Source organism: Spermophilus citellus (genome assembly GCF_964194105.1).
Source record: "Spermophilus citellus genome assembly, chromosome: 4".
Lineage (NCBI taxonomy): Eukaryota > Metazoa > Chordata > Mammalia > Rodentia > Sciuridae > Spermophilus > Spermophilus citellus.
This window is the reverse complement of record NC_138185.1, coordinates 23,718,404-23,735,936: the sequence shown is the minus strand read 5'-3', so window position 1 is coordinate 23,735,936 and position 17,533 is coordinate 23,718,404. Positions and strand designations below refer to the sequence as shown.

At 38.6% G+C, this 17,533-nt stretch overlaps 1 protein-coding gene and 1 long non-coding RNA gene across 13 annotated transcripts in view; one reads left to right on the top strand and one right to left on the bottom strand.

The window, feature by feature from the left end:
- Positions 1-12,027, top strand: part of ITCH (itchy E3 ubiquitin protein ligase) — a 212,757-nt gene extending 200,730 nt beyond the window's left edge. For all 11 annotated transcript variants that reach the window (XM_081292449.1, XM_081292445.1, XM_081292447.1 and 8 more), the window contains 3 exons: positions 2,250-2,346; positions 5,207-5,279; positions 9,336-12,027. In XM_081292449.1, coding sequence (XP_081148575.1) covers positions 2,250-2,346; positions 5,207-5,279; positions 9,336-9,435 — 270 coding nt within the window. In that variant the 3' untranslated portion in view covers positions 9,436-12,027. The remainder of the gene's footprint in view (positions 1-2,249; positions 2,347-5,206; positions 5,280-9,335) is intronic.
- LOC308647933 overlaps positions 1-17,415 on the bottom strand; it is a 39,507-nt gene extending 22,092 nt beyond the window's left edge. For both annotated transcript variants that reach the window (XR_014021734.1, XR_014021735.1), the window contains exons 1-2: positions 17,364-17,415; positions 13,054-13,242 (exon numbers count right to left, since the gene is read on the bottom strand). This is a non-coding gene — a long non-coding RNA (uncharacterized lncRNA). The remainder of the gene's footprint in view (positions 1-13,053; positions 13,243-17,363) is intronic.
- Between the last annotated feature and the right edge of the window lie 118 nt (positions 17,416-17,533).

Sequence of the window (17,533 nt, the reverse complement as noted above, 5' to 3'; positions counted from 1 at the left end):
ACACACCCAAATAACAAGCCACAGATTACCCACCATTATCCAAAACCAAAATATTCATTAAATATATTGACAAATACAGCAAAATATCAATGGACATAATTACATACATATATATGTATAAATACCAAGACCCTAAGTAACATGTAAACATATAACACTGGTGCTGATTCACATTTAATTTAAATGCTGTTTGGAATAGTATACAACTTTCAGTATGGTTTTCATTATTCATACTTCATTAAGGTGTTCAGGTGGCAAAATTTAAGAGACCTGGTTTAAAATCATAATGGTGTCTTTCAAAAAGATGTCTGCTATAATAACATGAAAAGATGTTCAACGTCATTGGTCATTAAGAAAGTGGAGTCAATGGGGCTGGGGATGTGGCTCAAGTGGTAGCGCGCTCGCCTGGCATGTGTGCGGCCCGGGTTCTATCCTCAGCACCACATACCAACAAAGATGTTGTGTCTGCCGAGAACTAAAAAATAAATATTAAAAATTCTCTCTCTCTCTCTCTCTCTCTCTCTCTCTCTCTCTCTCTCTCTCTCCTCTCTCACTCTCTCTTTAAAAAAAAAAGAAAAAGAAAAAGAAAGTGGAGTCAAAACCACAATGAGATACTTCATATTCATTAGTTTTATCAAGGGTTGGGGGTAATTTGTGAGGATCTGAGCAATTGAAACTTTCCTGTCTTGCTGATGAGAGTAATAATGCACCAATATGGAAAACAGTTTGGCACGTTATAAAAAAGTTAAACATAGAATTAATATATGATTCAGTAATTCCACTCCAAAAAGGAAAGACTCAGATACTGCCACATACATGTTCGTAACAATATTATTTAAGATCACCAAAAGGTGAAATTAACCCATATGCCTGTCAATAGATGGATAAATAAAATGTGCTATATATTTATAATGGACTATTATTAAACCCTATAAATCTAACACCACCACCCCCCAAAAAAAATTGACCCATGCTAGAAATAGTATCCAAAAACCTAATGTTTTGAGTAAGAATTAAAGGAAGTAGCCAGGCACAGTGGTGCAAATTGTAATCCTAGCAGCTTGGGAGGCTGAAATAGGAGGATCATTAGTTCAAAGCTAGCCTCAGCAATTTAGTGAGGTCCTGTCTGAAAATAAAAAGGGCTGGGGATGTGGCTCAGTGGTTAAGCACCCCTGGTACCAAAAAAAAAAAAAAAAAAAAAAAAAAAGTTGTAGGCACATAATACTACATATAGGTACGTGAACATTTAAAAAACATCAAGAAAAGGAAGTCATTGAATTCTATCTGGATCAGAATTCCGTGAGCTTGATTGGTTTATATTACCAAAAAAGTCCATATAGACTGAAGCTCCATATCCTATATAACTACCTGAATGTCTGATAGGCTAGGCAGATCTAGGAGGGGGGAAGCAGGGACTTCCTAAAAGAGCTCATCTTCCAACTGCATGAGTAGGGAGCTCTTAGGCCCCGAGCATGCTTCTTTTTAGACATGTTGTCCTGAGATTGATTTAGGGGAAGTTGGTAAGCTTCGACAAACATGAAAATGCCCCCTTTAGGGCTGGGGCTATAGCTCAGCGGCAGAGCACTTGCCCAATATGCGTGAGGCACTGGGTTTGATCCTCAGCACCATATAAAAATAAACAAATAAAATAAAGGCATTCTGTTCATCTACTACTACAAAAATAAATAAGGAAGGAAGGAAGAAAGGAAGGAGGGAGAGAGAAAAGAAAATGCTCCCTTTATCCACAGTGTTAGATATAAAGTCACTGTCTACTACTGCAAGTAAAACCAAGGGTTCATTTAAGATTTGTGTGGGGGTTTGTTTGTTTGTTTTGGTTTTGTACCGGGGATTGAACCCAGGGGCACTTAACCCGTGGGCCATATCCCCAGCCCTTTTTATTTTGAGACAGGGTCTTGCTAAGTTGCTGAGGCTGGCCTTCAACTCATGATCCTCCTCCCTCAGCCTCCCATGTCACTAGGATTATAGGCATGTAGCACCATGCCCAGCTCATTTAAGATTTGAAATGGGGGCTGGGGATGTGGCTCAAGAGGTAGCGCGCTCGCCTGGCATGCGTGCAGCCCAGGGTTCGATCCTCAGCACCACATACAAACAAAGATGTTGTGTCCGCCAAAAACTAAAAAATAAATAAATAAATATTTAAAAAAAAAGATTTGAAATGATTTTTCTTTCATGTGCAGTGAGCCAAATGTAACATGTCCTATATATCTCTTTAAATATAATCTTAACAGTTTGTTAAGGAAATTGATAATGAGAAGAGAATGAGACTTCTGCAATTTGTCACTGGAACTTGCCGATTACCAGTAGGAGGATTTGCTGACCTCATGGGTATGTATACCAGGTACTTCTCTCCTACACAGAAAATCATTATCACACTGCTGTTAGGTAAGTGTCTATGTAAGGTATCAAAAATAAGAAGACAAGTATAACCATTTTTTTCAACTAGCCACAATTTAACCTGGATTGTGTAAACTTCTAAATCATTTTGTAGTCTTTACTTAGGATATCTGTCTTCTGTATGTGAACTTTGTTCAGTCAGTCATTTGGCAAACATCTTAGTTTTTCTGAAATGAGAAATATTACTGGTCATATAATACTGTTTAATGAGGTGAGGAGATCATTGTACCATAGTGGGCTATTACTTCCCTAATGCCTTCCCAATAGTTTCCCATTTTGTTTGAAACCACTTTTCTAATAGACTGGGAGTTGTTTGAGATATAGGTCATATTTTAATTATTTTGTGGTTATTTAAGTGAATGTGAGCATTATGCTAAGTACCCCAGAAGGCTGCTCATGTAAGTGATCTCTAAGACTGCTTCAGCTTAGTCAGAATTAGCAAACTAAGCAGGTGATTTTAAAGTGTGAAATCAGTTTAACAAAGATGTTTTAATCATACCAAAAGAATTTGATATTACCTGGAAGATACTGGAAGCTATGGAAGCATTTTGAAAAAAGGAAAACTTGTAGAGGCTGCATTTTAGGAAGATTTGATAATAAGATAAATAGCATGTTAAAAGATGGGGCTGGATACTGTGGCACATGCCTGTAATCCCAATTACTTGGGATGCTGAGGCAGAAGAACGATAAATTCAAAGTCAGCCTCAGCAAGTTAGTGAGTTCCTGTCTCAAAATAAAAAAGGACTGTGTGTGTGGATCAGTGGCAGAGCAACCCTAGATTAAATCCTAGTAAAGATTTAATTCAAAGATGGGGAGACCCTGAAGGATATGAGGAACTTATTGCAGCAATAATGGGAACCTGATCTTAGGAGATTGAAGTGGAAATACAAGGGAAAGAATAAATGCTAGAGAAGTTTCAAAAGTAGAAACAGAGCTAGATTTTAAGGTATAAAAAGAATAATGTAGAGAAATGGAGAAGCTGTGAAGTGTAAAGAACATAGTTAGAGATGTAGAAGAATGATGAGTGGTTTAGAATCTGCTGAGTTTAAGGTGACTACTGCCAGATAACTGAGTAGAAAATTCCAGAGAGCATTTTTTTCAGGTAATAATAATGTATGAGTTAGAGGTAAGAGAAGAGGGAAAGTTAAAACAATAGAACAGTGACATTTTGATCTGAGAGAATAAATAGCCTTATACAAAAATAGAATATAGAGGCTGAGGTTGTGGCTCAGCGGTAGAGCGCTCATCTAGCATGTGCAAGGTGCTGGGTTCGATCCTCAGCACCACATAAAATAAAGGTATTGTGTCCGACTATAACTAAAAATATATATATGTATTTTAAATTTTTTTTGGTTGTAAGTGGACACAATACCTTTATTTTGTTTGTTTATTTTTATGTGGTGCCAAGGATGAAACCCAGTGCCTCATACTTTTGAGGCAAGCGCTCTACCACTGAGCCAAACCCTAGCCCCCAAAATATATATATATTTTAAATAGAATATAGAAAATAATAGAGTGCTGTTGCTTAAAAACATCTGTATGTAAGGATGAGATAGAAATAGCCTGGAGGCCAGAGTTGCCAGTGGCACATGCCTGTAATCTCAATGGCTCGGGAGGCTGAGGCAGGAGAATCTTGAGTTCAAAGCCAGTCTCAGCAATGGCGAGGTGCTAAACAACTCAGTGAGACCCTGTCTCTAAATAAAATACAAATCATGGCATGTGTCTGCATCTGCTTTTGGGGGTGGGGGGAGGGTACTCAGGGTCTCACTGAGTTGTTTAGCGCCTCACTTTTTGCTGAGGCTGGCTTTAAACTCGCGATCCTCCTGTCTCAGCCTCCCGAGCCTCTGGGATTACAGGAGTATGTCACCACTCTTGGGTTACCTGTACTTTTTCATAGTGGCCTTTCACATAACTACTTGTGAAAACAACTCATTGTTATCAAATATAAAGGTACTACAAAAGTATATCTATACTAGATTTAGTCAGTGAGACATGAGAAAATTCTTGTGCATGACTATCCCACACATTTCATAATATTTAATGTGCCTGGCTACTTCTAATTAAAAAAGTTAAGTGGTTCTACCATTTTTATCACTAGTAAATGCTTCTTCCAAGGGAGCAATAGTGACCTTTGTTAAGGCAGTATTTTATAATCACTAGTCATAGCTATTTCTAGCAGAAGGTAGATGACAGGCAAGAATTAATATGTTTGGGGCTAGAGATGTGGCTCATTGGTAGAGTGCTTGCCTAGCAAGCAGGAGGTCCTAGATTCAATCCCCAGCACCACACAGGGAAAAAAAAAAAGAAAAGAAAATGAGTTGGTATATCTGCATGTTTAAGGGTACAGGTGCAGGACCTATGATCAGCATAAGCACTGTTGACACTGAATTTGCCTAAGATGTGTACATTTCATAAAGTTTTAACGATTCTGTATTTAAATCAAGTTTTCTTGTACTAGAAAGTAGGTTGTAGTTTCCTTATTGTAGTTAAAGCTCCTAAAATTAAGCTTCTTATACATAACATTGTTATTCTGGTTAAGGAATACTCAATAAGACTGCATTTTCTCTTTGACATACATTAGCAAAATCATTCTCAAAACTTCAGCACTCACTAGAATCACTGGAAGTGATTAAAACACATACTACAGAGCCCCACCCCTAGAGTTTCTGATTCAGTAGTTTAGGGGTAGGGCCTGTGGATTTGTGATTCCAACCTGGTAATTCTGTTGCTATTGGATTGGGACACACAATTGAGAACTTCTGAAAAACTGTTTATGATTTTATTGTTTTAGGAAGCAATGGACCACAGAAATTCTGCATTGAGAAAGTTGGGAAAGAAAATTGGTTACCCAGAAGTCATACCTGGTAAGCAAAATCAGAAAGAATAGAAAAACAAGCCTTTTTTTTCCAGTTATCCTATAGCTATTTAGAACCTAACCGGTTCTAAAATGGCACACACCTGTAGTCCCAACTATCTGGGAGGATGAAGGAGAAAGATTCCAAGTTCAAAGCCAGCCTAGGCAATTTAATGATACTATGTCTCGAGATAAAATAAAAAAGGGCTGGGTGTGGTGGTGCAAGCCTATAATCCCAACAGCTCAGGAGGCTGAGGCGGGAAGATCGTAGGTTCAAAGCCAGTCTCAGCAATTTAATGAGGTCCTAAGCAACTTAGTGAGACCCTGTCTCTAAATAAAATATAAAAAAGGCTGGGGATGTGGCTCAGTGGTTAAATACCCCTGAGTTCAATCCCCCCATACCAAAAAGGAAAAAGATAAAAAGGACTGGTTATATAGCTCAGTGGTAGAGCACTCCTGGGTTCGATCCCCATCACTACCAGAAAGAAAGAAAGAGACAGACCTGTTAAAAATGAAACAGAAGAACTTTCCCCATGGTATTAAATTATTTAACAGCTTTACCGAGGCATAATTATGTACCATAAAATTAACCATTCTAGTTTTAGAGCATTTCATTCACCTCAGAATGATCTGTTATCATATTTACCATCAATCCCTTTTCCCGCCTCCAATTTTTTTAATTTTTTGCATGCCAGGCGAGTGCGCTACCGCTTGAGCCACATCCCCAACCCCTCCAATTTTTTTAAATTTGGTTTTTAGTATACTTTTAATTTCTCTCTGAAGACAGGAAAATATATTTGAACTTGAAGTACTATTTTGTGGGACATTATCTCTATAATATATAGACCTTGATGGATATTTTTTTCTTTTTGCCATCTAACCTTTTTGCTGTTTTCGGTTTGGTTTGGTACCAGGGAAGCTTAACCACTGACCCACATCGTAACCCTTTTTTAAGAAAGGGTCTTAGTAAATTGCTGAGGCTGTCCTCAAATTTAAGATCCCCCTGCCTCAGCCTCCAAATCACTGAGATTACTGGTGTACACTACCATGCCCAGTACCTTTTTGATATTTTATTATCTGTTCCTTTATGTTTTAATACACATATATGCGAGCAGTAGTTTTTAATTTTTTGCAGTACTGGGGATTGAACCTGTGCCTCATGTATGTTAGACAAGCACTCAACTACTGACCTATACCCCCCAGCCCAAGTGTTTTTTTAAATGAAAACTTTATTGATACATAATTCACATATCATAAAATTTGCTCTCTTAAATAAGTGTGTAGGTCAGTGGCTTTTCAGTCTTTTCAGAAGGTTGTATAATCATCACCACTATCTAATTGCAGAACATTTTTTTGATGCCACAAAGAAACCCTATACCCATCAGTAGACACTCCCTATTTGCCCCTCATGCAACCCTTGGTAACCACTATTCTACTTTTTCTGTCTTTGTGGTTTTCCTACGCTGAAATTTTATATAAATGGAATCATAATATGTAGCCTTCTGTTTCTGGCTTCTTTTTTTAATATTTATTTTTTTATTTTAGGTGGACACAATGTATTTTTTTATTTTTATCTGGTATTGAGGATTGAACCCAGCGCCCCGCGCATGCTGCGAGTGCGCCACCAGTTGAGCCACATCCCCAGCCCCTGTTTCTGGCTTCTTTCATTTAGCGTAATGTTTTCAAGATTTATCCATGTTGTGGTATGGGTTAGTATTTCATTTCTTTTTATTAGCTAGTTATTTTTTATTGTAAAACATTAACATAAAATTATTTATCACTTTTTTAAAAAATATTTATTTTTTAGTTTTTTCGGTGTACACAACATCTTATTTTACATTTATGTGGTGCCTCGTGCATGCTAGGCGAGCACTCTACCACTGAGCCACAACCCCAGCCCTATTTATCACTTTTAACCATTTTTCAGTATAAACAGTTCTCTGGCATTAAGTACATTCTTACAGTTGTGCAGGTGTCACCACCAATGATGATAGCACTTACTGAACGGTAACTACTCCCTCCCCAGTTCCTAGCGACCATCATTCTACTTTCTGTTTCTAGGATTTTTGACTAATTTAAGTACTTTATAAGTGTGGAATCATACTTATGTTCTTTTGTGACTGGCTTGTTTCACTTAAAATAATGCCTATAAGGTTCATCCATGTTGTAGCGTGTGTCAGAATTTTCTTTTGTTTATTTAGCAGTGCTGGGGATCAAACCCAGAGTCTTGCACATACTAGGGCAAGTGCTGCACTGCTGAGCTACATCCCTAATCTATCTATCTATCTATCTATCTATCTATCTATATAGTGCCAGGTATTGAACCAGGGATGCTTAATCACTGAATCACTTCCCAGCCCTTTTTTGGGGGGTGGGTACCATAGATTGAACTCAGGGGCACCCAATCACTGAGCCACATGTCCAGTTTATTTGTATTTTATTTAGAGATAGGGTCTCACTGAATTGACTAGTGTCTCACTTTTGCCTTTGAACTCACAAGGCTGGCTTTGAACTCACGATCCTCCTATCTCAGCCACCCAAGCCACTGGATTTATAGGCATGTACCACCGTGCCCTGCATTCCCAGCCCTTTTTGTTTTTTTATTTTGAGACGGTCTTGCTAAGTTGCTGAGGCTGGCTTTGAACTCTTGATCCTCCAGCCTCAGCCTCCCATATAATATATTTTTATATATATAATTATATATATATATAAAATATATATAATATATATTTTTATAACTTTTTATTATATTTATTTTTATTTTTTATATTTATATAAATATAAAAATATAAATATTTTATTTATTATATTTATTTTTTATTATATTTATATTTATTTTGCCACACCCATGCTAGGAAAGCACTCTACCAGTGAGCTCCAGCCCCCCAGCTATATGTTTAATTGGCACATAATATTTTTACACATTTATGTGACATTTCAATATATATGTATAATCTGTAATGAACAAGTCAGGGTAATTGGCAAATATATCACCTCATTTATCATTTCTTTGTGTTGGGAACATTCAAAATCCTTTCTGCTAGTTGTTTTGAAATAGTCAATCGCTTGTTATCAATCATAGTTATCCTGCTGTGCTATAGAACATTAGAAGTTATTCTTACCCAAATTCTTTTAACCACCCTTTCCCCATTCCTTTTGCCCACACCCTTCCACAAGGCTCTCGAAGTCTCTATTTCTTTGAAATCAGCTTTTTAGCTTCCACATATAAGAACATGAAATATTTGTCTTTCTGTGTCTTTATTTTACTTAATATAATGTCCTCTAGTTCCATCCATGTTGCTTCAAATGACAGGATTTTATTTTTTATTTTTAATATTTATATTTTAGTTTTTTTAAGGTGGACACAATATCTTTATTTTTTATTTTTATGTGGTGTTGAGGATCAAACCCAGCACCCCCCGCGCATGCCAGGCGAGCGTGCTACCACTTGAGCCACATCCCCAGCCCTAGAATTTTATTCTTTTTATGGCTGAATAATATTCCATTATGTACCTATACTGCATTTTATGCATTCATCTGTGGATAGACACCTAGGTTGATTCCATGCAGCCTATTGTGAATAGTGCTGCAATAAACAGGCAAGTATAGATGTCTCTAATATACTGATTTCAATTCCTTTGGATATGTGTCCAATAGTGGGATTTCTGGGTAATATGGTAGTTACATTTCTAGTTTTTTACATTCCCACCCACAGTATATGAAAATTTCCCTTTCTCCACATCCTTGCCAGCATTTGTGTTGTTGTTGTTACAGTACTGGGCTTGAACCCAGAGGTACTCTACCACTGAACTTCATCCCCAGTCCTTTGTATATTTATTTTGAAAAAGGTTCTTGCTGAGGTACATAGGCTGGCCTTGAACTTTCAATCCTCTGGCCTTAGCCTTCCATGTATTTGGGAACTACTACACACTCCCATAGGTGTGTTAAGGATCGAACTCAGGGTCTCATATATGGTACATGAGCACTATACCACTGAGCCACAATCCCAGCCCTATACATAACATTTTTATTCTTTTCTCAAACTAACAATTTTACCGTTTTTTAGTTTTAACCGCTTGGACCTTCCACCCTACAAAAGCTACGAGCAACTAAAGGAAAAGCTGTTGTTTGCCATTGAAGAAACAGAAGGATTTGGACAAGAATAGCTTCTGAGACCTTGTACCACTGAAGGACAAGAACTTACTTGCAGTGTTTGTCCATTTTCTGCCTGTTGCACATCTTGTTGTAAAATTGGACTATGACTGTTTAGAAAGTTACCTGAGTGTAAGTAAATTAATGTTATCATTGAGATTTATCTCCCAGTGATTCTGGATTTCTATTCAACATTTCCAGAGATCAGAGATCAGATCTATAAATGATTAGTCACAACCTTACTTAACATGAGATTTAACACAGCAATGAAATCTGCCTTGTCTTACTCCACTAGATTGTTTCCTTAACAGTTTTGTGTGTATGTCAAAAGTCTTACTTGGGAGTAGGTTTTTTACTTTTAGAGAGATTCTGCAAATATGCAGGGAAGTCTCATGGTAACTGCAATATACAAGATCTTCCTATTAAGCCTCTTGCTGAAAGGTATTTAATAAAAGTGCAAGCTTAGCCCAGTTTCTGGGCACATGAGCAGACTTCTAGCTTGTGCTCTCCCTCCCATTTCAGCCTGGCCTGACTGTTCTTCCTCTCTGGAGCATGAATACATGCATTATATTTTGATGTTATTCATGGAAGTAATATAAGACTCTGGCATCTCTCTACAAAGCAGTTGTGTCTTTTGAATTCAGGGAAAAGTTGGTTCCAGATGGCAAATGACTTCATACCTCTCTTCAATTGGAAGTTTGATTGTTTTAATTGCCTTGCAAATACTAAACAAAGAATATTATATTAACACTGTGGTTCCTTCACTTTTATTTTTTAAAAATAATCTGGAATTGGAATTAATTTAGCTGAATTCATCAAAGGCCATTATTGATGATTTTTGTATGATTATATATAATTTGAGGCTTTATAGTTTTTCAACAGTTTCAATTGTATTTAATTATTGCTAAGGAGTTCAAGTTGTAACTAGAGTATTGCTAGTTCAAATACAGGTTAATGAAATAGCCTCTGAAATTATATTTTTATGTGGGAGGGAGAACTATAATACTGGCTAAAAAAGAAGGGAAGATAACATCTAGTAACCACATAAGTGTATTCTCTGTATGAATTAAAAATCTTCAAAATTATCATTTCTCTGACACATTCTGAAGTAGTCATTTCCATTCTTTATATTATCCTGAATTGAATTGAAATCTCTCATCTACAATGTTCTTTTCACCCCTAAAAACTTTGGCAGATTTTCTTTTTTCCCCATGACTAGTTTATTTTAGACTGCTCCGTTAGTAACTAACTGATGCACTTTCACCTTTTCTATAGTTATTTAATTTAACTTGGCTTAGCTTAGAGTGTCAGGATAGCTGTCATCATAGATTTGATTTTATGGGCAGTGAGATGAAGCCTAAGCCAGCTGAGTCCCTATCATAGCTGAACCCTGAGGACAGCCTTATAACTCCTGTAACAAGGACTTTGGCATGTTTAAGTATCATAGCATGAACAAATAGCATTAAGCCAAGAATACACAGAGAGTAGCAGACCCTAGAAAGAAAATGTATGGAAAGAAAATGTTTTTATGTTCCAAGCTGCTCTTCCTGTTTAAATCCTGGAAGAACAAAAACATTTTTAACTTGTATTTCTGTACTCTTTGACACTGCCATCATAAAGCAGAGACTTGCCTGAGTGAAAGGGTTGCCTCATCCAGAAACTGTCAGTGTAAAGGGAGAGTTTAGGCTCTCCCCAACCCTATCTTTTTTTAACTCCACATACCCTAGGAAATACAATGTGATCTCTAAAAGCCTATTGTTTCCAAAGTAGGGTCTCTCTGCCTTTTTGTTGGTAGGGTAAAAAAACCCTTTTTGTTGGTTGCTTTGTCTTACAGAGCGAATGTCTGCCAACTACCCATTCATTATATAAGCCTGAACTTTGTTAATATATGGCCAAGAAGATTAAGCCTTCTATAAAGACTTCCTATTGAGATGAATTCTCATTCTGAAATGTAGTTACCTACAATATTTACTAGAGATTTACGAGATTAAATTAAGAGATGTAAGAAAATAGGCTTTTTGGTTCTACATAATGCTTCATAATTCATTTAGGAACCTAGAAATATTGTGTGAAATGTATAAATATCACCCAAAAGGCTTTCTACCCTATATTTTTAAAATACAGAATAGGTATATTTGATATAGCCCTGGCCCTAGTTCTATAGGGCTTGGCTATTTAATATTTTTATGGAAGAAACGTTTAGTTCTGGAAAAGGTAAATGCTTGTATATATTTTTGCAGCCTGGGATCTCCCTACTCCATTTCTTCCTTTAATTTAAGTGGCCACATGTATATGTCTTCCCTGCTGTGTTAGGAAAATGGGGGCTGGATATCCCAAGAATCAGAGGTTATATAAAAAAAAATACTACAAATAGACAGCAGACATAAATATCTACCAAATGCTATCTTAAATTTTGGTCCAAACTGAACATTTGGAAATAGATTTATTGTAAGTGTTTAGAGCTTTTTCTTAAGTCTGAACTAAATTGTTTTTAAAGTCCTTTTTCTTTGTAAAGCATTGTAAATGCTAATAAATCTTGTTAATTCTTTTTTTTTCTTTTTATTTTAACTGCATGTTACATTGAAATAAAAACAAAGTAAAATGAACCACTGCCTTATTCTTCTACTCTTTTGGTGGGTTGGGAAAGGCAGCAGTTTCTAACCTGAGTTAAGAGGGAAGGACCTTATTTTATCAGATGGAATGATTTTAAACTCATCAGCAGCTCATAATAATAAATTCACTCTCTGTCTCTTATGATCTTTTATCTGAGTGCAGAAGAATCCAATTTCATAAGACTTACAATAACTCTATTTAAAATGCAGATACTGGTTTTTCATCAAGGTATTGAACATAACAATGTCAATTAATCATTGTCCACAAAGGTCTCATCCCAAATGAGAATCAATCAAGCCCTTCCTGCCACTTTTTACTTATCTGAAATACTGTCTTGGTGACTCATGTAATTAGGCTTTGCCTCTATTTTTATACCCCTCCTTGTTTTGATATGACTCCATTCTTAACTCCTGTAGGGCTGACTACTTCTACTTAGTATTGTTGGTATCTCCAGCCCCCCTTATATTTATGTTTTTATTAATTAAAAATGAATGGCAGCATTGGATTGTATATTACTGTATTGGAGTACCTTTGTTTTCTTGGACTGTAATTTCACATACTCAGGTAACTCTACAAATATAACAGGGAGCCAAGTGCTTTTATAAAGTTCCTTCAAGGGGTTGCCTCACTTGAATTTCTTAAAAGATGTAAGACTGTTTATAATTAAAACTTTTTTGGTCCTTCATTTGCTCACTTCTCTGTTAGTCTTCGGTAAAAAAGTTTTCCCCACCTGCAGAAAAGTGTTTTGTGTGACCGGGTCATGTAGACTTTTGCCTTTCTGCAAAGTTACAACCTGTCTATACGATGAGGTGGGAAGAAAAAGATCTCTTACTCAGGTGAGACTGGATTTGGTACTTGCATTGACCAAAACATTTGCAGGGGCCACTGACATAAATGAGGCCCCTCCATCTGAAATACTTTTCTGAGACAACAAAAAATGCTGTAAAACAGGACCCCAGTGTGAGTGCTGAGACCCACCAGTTAGCTCCCTGCAGCTACCCACAGGCTGGCCTGCTTACCAGTGTCAGTAGACATATTAGGAAACTAAGGTCATCAGGCTCTCCTTTAAAATGGAACCAGTGGAACCAGGTGCCATGGTACATGCCTGTAATCCCAGGGGCTCCGGAGGCTGAGGCAGGAGGATCACGAGTTCAAAGCCAGCCTCAGGAACTCAGCGAGGTACTCTGCAACTCAGCGAGACCCTGTTTCTAAATAAAACATAAGAAAAGGTATGGGGATATAGCTCAGTGGTTAAGCATCCTGGGTTCAATCCTCAGCGCACGCGCGCACACACACACACACACACACACACACACACACAAAAAATGTTTAAAGGAACCAGTGGAGACTCCAGGAAGAAGAATTTTTAACATACTGGTCTAACAGCTACTGTAGGACAAAGTGCAAGCCCCTCCCAGGTCCTGAGTAATGAACCCTATCTGTCCTACAAAAGCAGCTAGAAAGCTCTAGCTTCAGTGTAGCTAAGAACATTGGCCTGAATTCTACAAAGCCCCAAACTAGGACTCAGCTATGATTGACTGGCTGTTATTCTCAGGACTTTTTGAGTGTCACCTTGTGTAACTCTAGCGCAGAAGTTGCTGTCACTCTCAATTCATTTTCTGTGTCTCCAGGGCTCCTTTGTGATCAAAACATTTGGGAAGAAGAGCCAGGGTAATATTCTTGGTTGACAGGGAAAGGTAGGAGTCAGCATAGACCCCAGAAGGAGAATGTTGGTCCCTTGTGAGTAGGCTCAAAGAAAAGAGGATCTCCTCAAAGCACCCTAGCAAGGGGAAGAAGTGTGGCAGTGACTAGATCCCAAAACATCCTGGAAGATACTTTACAGGAGGGACCTTCACTGCCATCTTACATTTGGAGAACTAGACCAAGGAGTGAAAGGATTGAAAAAGATCAGGAACCCCCCCCCCCAAAAAAAAAAAAAAAAAAAACAGAATGTGAGTAGTGTGAGTGGAGCCAAAACAGGGGTCAAGAAGGAGATGGTGGGGCTGGGGATGTGGCTCAAGCGGTAGCGTGCTCGCCTGGCATGCGTGCGGCCCGGGTTTGATCCTCAGCACCACATACAAAACAAAGATGTTGTGTCCGCCGATGATTAAAAAATAAATATTAAAAAAAAAAAAGGAGATGGTGGTAGGGCCAAGAATGTCATTTCTCAAGGAAATGACCTTGATAATTTGTAGTCATACCTGCAGGTCACTGAAAATAGTCATACTGTTATTTTTCCTCATTTCTTTCTTTATTTGGAAGGGTATACTGGGAGGTTTGAAGACAGGGACATTTTACCACCCAGCTGTATCACCCATCTCCACTGCCCCTTCCCCCTCCAGAGTCTCACTAAGCTGCCAAGTATCTAAGTTGCTGAGGCTGACATCAAACTTGCACTACTCTTGCTTCAACCCCCTAAATCACTGATACTTTTCTGTTTCTAACTCAGACTTAACTCTATTCACTTTCTCTAGTGTAGTAACCAGTACCATATCCATATTCATTTCATCAAAGTGTCATTCAAAGCAACTACCAACATTTATCAGAAAGTGTCAGGCACTGATAGATATGCCACATGAACTGTTTTTAGTTTCCATGGCCACTCAGAGAGGAATGACTGCCTCTGTTTATAGATAACGAAAATAGGCTCAAAATGATTGAATACATCTACAGCTATTAAGTGGAAAGAGTACAAGTTGGATCCAAAACTGTTTTGTCTCTAAAACCCTTCTACTGCATTGCTATACACAAACCACAGCCCTGGGAGTCTTCCATAAACAATTCAGTCATCCCATCTAATTGGACTCCCAAGTCCTATCAAATCTTATCTCCAAAACTTTGAATTCGTTTCCTCAGACCTGCCCTCATCCTTATCCCTAATCTGGTTGACATTGCCAACATCCTTGTTTTCATTCTCCCATCTCCAGTCCATCTTGTGCTTCCTCTAAATGATCTGAGGAAAGTATTTCATGCCTCTCTGCCACTTAACATCTTACAATGGTTCCTCCATTACCATAGAAGAAACTCCAAAATTTAAAAGCTTGCCACTCAATGCCATTCTTGGCCCTACCACCATCTCCTTATTTTTTTTAAATATATATATTAGTTGTAGTTGGACACAGTAGCTTTGTTTATTTTTATTTGGTGCTGAGGATCAAACCCAGGGCCTCTCACGCGCTAGGTGAGGGCTCTAATGCTGAGTCACAAGACTAGCCTCCCACCATCTATCCTTTTTGACCCCTATTTTGGATCCACTCACACTACTGACCATTCTAGTTTTTGCTTCTGGGTTCGTGATCCTTTTCAATCTTTTCACTCCTTGGTCTAGTTCTCCACATGTAAGATGGCAGTGATGATCCCTCCTGTAACTGTCTTCCAGGATGTTTTGGGATCTAATCACTGCCACACTTCTTCCCCTTGCTAAATGTCCTAGTGTTTCCAGCATTTGATAATCATTCCTTTGTATCCATATTTAAAAAAACAAAAACAAAACTTTATTTTGAAATAACTTTAGATATGCAGAATTGTTGCAAAGAGCACAGAGCTCCTGCACACCCTTCACTCAGCTTTCTCCATTGTTAACATTCCACACATCTCTGGTACAGTTGTCAAAAAGCTAATAAACATTAGTAAATAACACTACAACCCTCATTCATATTTCATCAATATTTCCACCGATGTTCTTCTTTTGCCTTAGTTTCCTCCAATCTATGGCAGTCCCTCATTCATTCCTTGTCTTTCATGACCTTGAGATTTTTTGAACAGTATTAGATATGGAAAATGACAAACCCCAAAATAGTGAGGCCTGGCAAAAGGGAGTGAAGAAGAAAGCCATACATTGATAGCATTGATCCTTTCTCAATACATTCCTTCCCAGTGACAAGACAATTCCTTCCTGGGGAGGAAATATCCATCCAAGCCTAGACTGGCAGTCCCTAGGAAGAAGCCAAAGTATTGACCCTTCCCCAAATAAGTCCTTTCTCATTGGCAGTACAATGAGACCCCTGAGGGAAAGAGAGAAACACTGAGCACTAATGCCACACCCTCCATCTGGTCCACAGACTGCTGACCTCAGACTCTCTATCTGCCCACTTACTACTGACCCCAGACTCTCCATTAGACACCCTCTGGCAATAATTAGGTTACCTCTCAGTATAACCTACGTAAGCATAAACTTACCCTGTGGCCAAGAGCTCATTTTCCACCAGGAAAGTGGGTCCAGAGCCCTCACCTGGCGCCTGCATGAAACTTCCATGGAACTTCCCTTCCTGAATAAACAGCTGATCCATGAAGTTTGCCCCCGCCCAGTCTTTTTGTGCTAACAGAGTTACTGGTCAGTTGCCTTGCAGAATATCCCTTAAACTGGGTGTAATTTTCTCATGATTAAGGATGTGGACTTCTGTGAAAATTACTACTGAGGCTATGTGCCCTTTGTGCATATCGGGTGCACACAACATCAGTATGTTCCATTACCAGAAATAACTAACCTTAATCTGGTTAAGGTGGTGTCTTCTAGATTTCCTATCTGGAAAGTTATTATGCAGCCCTCTTTCTGAGAAGCAGACACCCCTGGAAGGAGCACTAAATCCTTCCCCATTAGAAAGGATATTGTAGAATGAAAATCTGGAGGTGGATTCTCGACAGAATTCAGCCAATTCCAATGCCAGGAAGAAAAAATTTGTAAAGTGGAAATGCCAATAATCACCATGCTGAGGCTTCTGGAGATAATGAGTACAGTAAGGTAGCACCAGTTTCACTAAACCGCAGCATGTTTTAACGGAAGTTATCTCCTGATAGAAGGCCCAGAAATTTTTGTGGTCTGTCAGAGTAAAAGGTTTAAATAAAGCAGAAAAAGGAACGATATAGAGCTCTGGGAAGAAAGGTCCTCTTTTAATGTTTTTTTAAATGTCCTCTTTTAGTGTTTTTAATGGTGAGAAAATGTTATAGCACAGACATGTAAAGTGCCTTCTCCAAAGGTAACACAGAAGTGGGGATGAGTTTGGATTGTGGACTCCCGGGCCAGCTCATCTCAGAGCTTGCAGGAGTATTCCCAAAGAGGTCGCGCTGCAGACTCCAGAGAGAACCCGACTTCAGACCCAACATTAGTTTCCCGTATCTTCAGCTTTTTCTGGCTCCGCGCCTGTCTTTGCCTCCTTCTGGGCGCATACTCTCCCATCACCCCTCCACCCAGCCTTTTCCAATACCTAGAACCGATATCTTTGTGGTACAGATGGAGTTGGGAATTTCCTACAGCTTACGTGCTCCTTTGCTTTTCGCTATAGTAGGCAAACGCCACTCAGCTACATCCTCATCCTACCTTTACACTCACAGACACCGGAGAGTCAAACATCCCAGGGCCCAGGGTGGGGAAACACTTCAGCTCGTCTGCCCGCCCCAATACCCCCGCTGATTCCTGATAGGCTGCCTCAGCTGTCCGTTACCACAGGGAACTATGCGCAGGCGCAGAAAGACACGGACTTGAGCTGAGTGTTCGCGACG